Below are 6,000 nucleotides of genomic sequence, written 5' to 3' on the forward strand. Positions count from 1 at the left end.
TTCTTGTCCTCCTTTGTGATGTAGACGCCTAGTGGAGTCCTGTGACTATACTGTTTCTTAACATGCCACACGCCGCCATAAAGAACGCCTTACGCCGAGGCCCAAAAAGTCCACGTTAGATCAAATCCATTGTAGTAGATACAGTAAGTAAGACTGAAAGAAAATTCGCTCAGCTTTAAATAGCGGCCTAGAAATAGTGCGGAATAATGAGCGCTCACGCTATCGAACGTTTCCTTCCTTCGTTTTAGATCGTTCAGAACCTTTCTGTTCATCCGGTTTTAAATAAAAGAAGATTTCCGGATGTTCTCGGATTCCTGGACCGCACTGTATGTACTGTATACGCCTAACTCCATCTGGGCTGATATTTTTCACTGAGACCTTCGTAACACGTCATCAGCAGCGAAGAGGAAAACACACGTGAAATGCAGCCTCGACAGCTGATTATTAATTTTGACATAATAAATTGGAACAGGAAGTGACATGTTGTGCATGTTGACTATTACAGTATATCATATAACCAGTTATTAGGTTAAGATATGAAACCAGGGCTCCTGCCCTTTCCATTTAGAAAAAAAAAAAATCCAGACCTTCTCACTCCCTCGCACTTTCACCGGTCCTCCCTGTGTTTAACCATAGGTTACTTCCTCACACGTTACTGTTCTTTCCTTCTTCCTGTCTCCTCAGCTGATTCTCTCTCTCTCTCTCTCTCTCTCTCTCTCTCTCTCTCTCTCAGCTATTTTTAGCACTGGCTCATTTGGGCCTCTAAAACAAGCAGCTCTGTGGTGGAGCAAATGCACCAGTGTGCGTGCACACACACACACACACACACACACACACACTTCATCTCCATCGCACTGCATGTGCACACAATTCACACGTCTTCCGTTGCATCCGTGTGTTTTTCTATTTTCCGCTTAGCTAGTGATTTTCCATCATTAGTACACCTGACCTCACACACATGTAAGAGTGTAGGCGAGCACACAAATGCTAGAGACGCACTCTCTGCTCCCTACACCAAAACATCAAAAGTCACACACACACAAATACAATTACACAATTAATTACTAACTGCTGCATTGCAGGCTTCCTTGGATACGGTACATCTCACACTTTTTGGAGTCGAGCGGGAATCTAAATGGGGAAATGGACTCATATAGCGCACATATGTTCGAGCGCTACAGGAATTACCGCGACAGTATGTTCAACTCATGTCCATGGTGACGTTCAAGTCTTAAAGGGAGTGACTGACAGGCTATAGAACTGCAAGATGCGTACGTATATTACAATCATATTCTTGCAATAAAATCATTTTGTAAAGCGTGGTGTTGTCGCCTCGCAGCTCCAGGGTTCTTTCCTGAGCTCGGATTACCGTCTGTGTGAAGGTTCACACGTTCTCCCTGTGTCTGCTTGGGTTACCTCTGGGTTCTCCAGTTTCCTCCCATTTCCCAAAAACATGCCAGGAGGTGGCTTGACTGTGTTAAATTGCGTGTGCGTGCGTGCGTGTGTGTGTGTGTGTGTGTGTGTGTGCGCAGAGTGCCCTGGGATAGACTGCCACCCCCATCCAGGGTGTTCCCGGGATACGCTCTGGATGAATAGTGGCCCTGATCAGGATAAATGGAATTTTCATCGCTGTATTCTTATTGGTTAAGCTTTGTCATACAGTGCTGCTTGAAAGTTTGTGAACCCTTTAGAATTTCTGCTTAAATATGATCTAAAACATCATCAGGTTTCCACACAAGTCCTAAACGTAGATAAGGGGAACCCAATTAAACATTTCTGGTAAGTGTTGATCGGTCCTGCACATCGACTCGGAGGAGTTTTATCCCGTTCCTCGGTACAGAACAGCTTTCACTCTGGGATGTTGGTGGGTTTCCTCACATGAACTGCTCGCTTCAGGTTCTTCCACAACATCTCTATTGGATGAAGGTCAGGACTTTGACTCGGCCGTTCCAAATCGTTAACTTTATTCTTCTCTAACCGTTCTTTAGTAGAACGACTCGTGTGTTTAGGGTCGTTGTCTTGCTGCATGACCCGCTTTCTCTTGAGATTCAGTTCATGGACAGACGTCCTGACATTTTCCTTTAGAAATCGCTGGTGTACTTCAGTATTCATTGTTCCATCAATGATGACGACTCGTCCTGGCCCAGATGCACCAAAACAGCTCCAAACCACCATACTACCACCACCATGTTTCACAGATGGGATAAGGTTGTGATGCTGGAATGCAGTGTTTTCCTTTCCCCAAACATATCACTTCTTATTTAAACTCATTTAAATGACAACAAATGCAACAAACCATATCTAATGATTGTGTGACATTCGATATTGAGTCAAAATAGGGTACAGTATGTGGGCCAGATAAAGTATTAAAGTTTGGGCCGGCACTGGGCCATGAATCGTTTGCTCTCGATTCTGACTCTACATTTTACTGTGACGGGATGATAAAGGGATGGCAAGACGGCAAGGTCCATTGACATGCCTGTCATGTGGCATTTTCATGGATCGCATCTCAGTTTTAATTGGCAGTTTTCAGTACGTTTATGACGGCGTGGAAGGATGAAAAGAGACCCCCTTCGTCTGTCTCGTATGAGTTAGCAGAACTTTTCTTCCTATGTGCTACAGACAGGGAGTAATCAACGGAGAGATAGAAGAGACGGCTGACTGTGATACGCCTGTCTGTCCTACCCTGGTCTTCGAGACCTTTTTTTTTTTTCTTCCTGAGGAATAAACCAATGCGTGAAGGGATGAAAAGATAGATAGAGGGAAGACGAGAAGGACGATCGTGTGGAAGAAGTGCTGACACGGACATGCCTGTCCATCTCAGCTTGACTTCCGCTATTAAGGCGACATCAATATTTCAGAGCGTAGTGAGATCCGAGGAACATTCTAGAGCTCAGTCCATTAGCAGATTGCACCGTCGATACACGACGCAGAAGTGTTTGTTATGTGTGCATGAGTTAAGATCGCCAACGCTTCAACGACTCGCCTTGAGACTCGAGGTGTTGGACGAGACCCCTCAAAATGATAAAAAATTCATTATATATATACACAGTATATAACGTGAGGCTTTTCCTTCGGCACGTCGTCTTTATTACTTAACGCTAATATTTCCTATTTGAATGTTTCGCAAGGTTTAGGATTACGTCACAATGCAAGTCATCCTAAAAACCATCATTCCTGGCTTCTCGGTTGTCCTTTCTCTGACAGCGCGCTAAAATCCTCCCAAATCTCCGTTTTCGTGATTTCACTCTGCCAAGAAACCGCATGTATAAACAACACCTCAGTGTGTTACTCTCTGCTGACCGCAGCCACTTCCTCGGCCACTTTGAATTTTTTTTTTAGCTCGAGTCGCTTGTATGCAGAAAAGAATGAACTTTTTATTTATTTATTTATTTATTTTAATCGCATATTATTTCATATTACGTAACATTTTCAAATGTATATTATCGCAATGCTTCCTCATAAAGAAAACACAGCACAAACTTTCCCTCCCGCGGGCTTGCGCGTGTCTTAGAATTAAACAGTTAAATTGCTTTTAGAAACTCTAATATATACCACTAATGCTGCAACACGTTATTCTCCGGCAGTTGCGGATTTATTACCACACTTTAGTCAAATCTGATAAAGAACAGAACAACACTATAAGACGCTTGGGACTATCTTCTAAGTTACACCTCCTGCACTGCCTATCTTGGAAGCACTGGGCATGAGGAAGGAACACACCCTAGACGGGACTCCAATTAGAACGAGGAGCACTAATACATTTCCACTGGATGACAGTGGTGCGGCGGGTAGCGTCTACTCTCTATTATGATCTGAAATCTTTAAAAAAAATCATCATTATTTCCTTTCTCAAGTATCTTATCATTCTGCATCTTTTCAAGGTGAATTTAAGGTCAATTTAAATCTTGTTATTTTTTAAAAAAAATTTTAATAAGAAAGACACGTATGAAGAACGCTACAAGCGATAGCCACGGCCTAATCAGCCGTTCATCATGAATACGATGAGAATAATTGTACTAACTCACCAGCGTACAGAATCTCTCGGGTGGGTTGCCGCACGTGATGCCCGGTGGTTCCACATGTATGCGCATGAACTCCTTCATTGACTGGGGCTTGGGTTGGCATGCATGCTGCTCCCACACTGAGCCCTCATCCGTGGCGAGGAGTGACTTGCACGACTCGTACTGGCCTTGAACCTGCACCAGCGTGTGCAGGAGGACAAGGAGGAAGAAAACGGCTCGCGCCAGCATGACAAGCGCCAGCCAGGAAACAAGAGAAGGGCCGTGGTAAAATTCACAGGAAAGAGATGTTGGTATAGAATAGGAGTCACGTGAGAGCATCTGGTAAACTCGCCACGGTCATTCTGTATGAGGGAATTTTTTTTATTTATTTGAATTAAAGCATTAAATGTTTAAGAAATTGTTGGTTAAAAAAAAAAAAAACAGGGGAGATACAAAATCAGTATGTCCTTTGTCCATCTTAGTTTCTTGTCCATCACAAGTTCCGAGGCACTCCACTGGCATTCTTTAAACATTCACCAAACTTCATGTTCCTGAAACCAAGACAATAAAGAGACAGCTTTACTCTCAGCACCTGATTTAATAAACAGTTGTGTGTGTGTGTGTGTGTGTGTGTGTGTGAGAGAGAGAGAGAGAGAGAGAGTACATTATATCGTTGTACGATCCCAAAACAACCTCCACTTCCACTTCGATAATCTACATACAGCTTCTTCCTGTCGTATCCAGCTACGTCCTAGTATATCATATTATGCTAATGAATTTCTGATGGCAGGGATGAGACAAATGAGGCCTGTTTTGTGCGGGCGATTTGTCACGCGCATAGTTTCTTGTGTAAAGGTTACGCTTTAACCATTCCAAGAGTTCTTATTCTGGATCGCACACACTACAGGTCAGTTACATATTCACCAAAAAAAAAAAAATGTCCTAAATTGAATTCTTTAAAACTGTAATCGTGGAAACCCATCCGAATCGCGTGCTCTCCGTTTAACTGTGATGCCCTGTGATTTTGTTACTCTCCAAATTGAGGTCACTGTGAGAATAATACAGTGTTAAGCCCTGAACATGGTGTAAAAGTTTAGCAAAAAAACAAAAACGAACAGGAAATTAGGAACGTTAGCTTGCTTACGAACAAGCACGGGTAATTTTGGCAAAACTTTAGCTCGCTTACTAGCAAACACGGCTAATTTATAGAATTTACACACGGCGGTTAGCGTAATGTTAGCTCCCTTATTAGCAAACACGGTTAATTTACAGAATTTACACACGGCGGTTAGCGTAATGTTAGCTCCCTTATTAGCAAACACGGCTAATTTACAGAATTTACACACGGCGGTTAGCGTAATATTAGCTCCCTTATTAGCAAACACGGTTAATTTATAGAATTTACACACAGCGGTTAGCATAATGTTAGCTCGTTTATTAGCAAACACGGCTAATTTATAGAATGTACACACAGCGGTTAGCATAATGTTAGCTCCCTTATGAGCAAACACGGCTAATTTATAGAATGTACACACAGCGGTTAGCATAATGTTAGCTCCCTTATGAGCAAACACGGCTAATTTATAGAATGTACACACAGCGGTTAGCGTAATGTTAGCTCCCTTATTAGCAGACACGGCTAATTTATAGAATTTACACACAGCGGTTAGCGTAATGTTAGCTCCCTTATTAGCAGACACGGCTAATTTATAGAATTTACACACAGCGGTTAGCGTAATGTTAGCTCCCTTATTAGCAGACACGGCTAATTTATAGAATTTACACACAGCGGTTAGCGTAATGTTAGCTCTTTCCGGATCATTTTAGTATTTACACACAGCGGTTAGCATAACGTTAGCTCGCTTTGGATCATTTTAGCAGTTACACAGCGCAACGTTAGCTCGCTTGCTAGCAAACAGGAAATCTTTAAAGACGAAGGTAAAGAATTTAGGTCAAATTAAGTGTCACTAATCTTTGTGTATTCAGCAAAAGCAGC

General features: G+C 42.5%; 1 protein-coding gene across 3 annotated transcripts in view; it reads right to left on the minus strand.

Annotated features, from left to right (window-relative positions):
* Window positions 1–4,385, minus strand: part of ntng2b (netrin g2b) — a 48,287-nt gene extending 43,902 nt beyond the window's left edge. For all 3 annotated transcript variants that reach the window (XM_053648675.1, XM_053648676.1, XM_053648677.1), the window contains exon 1: window positions 4,029–4,385. In XM_053648675.1, coding sequence (XP_053504650.1) covers window positions 4,029–4,343 — 315 coding nt within the window. In that variant the 5' untranslated portion in view covers window positions 4,344–4,385. The remainder of the gene's footprint in view (window positions 1–4,028) is intronic.
* Window positions 4,386–6,000: the final 1,615 nt, after the last annotated feature.

Source organism: Ictalurus furcatus, chromosome 18 (assembly GCF_023375685.1).
Source record: "Ictalurus furcatus strain D&B chromosome 18, Billie_1.0, whole genome shotgun sequence".
NCBI lineage: Eukaryota > Metazoa > Chordata > Actinopteri > Siluriformes > Ictaluridae > Ictalurus > Ictalurus furcatus.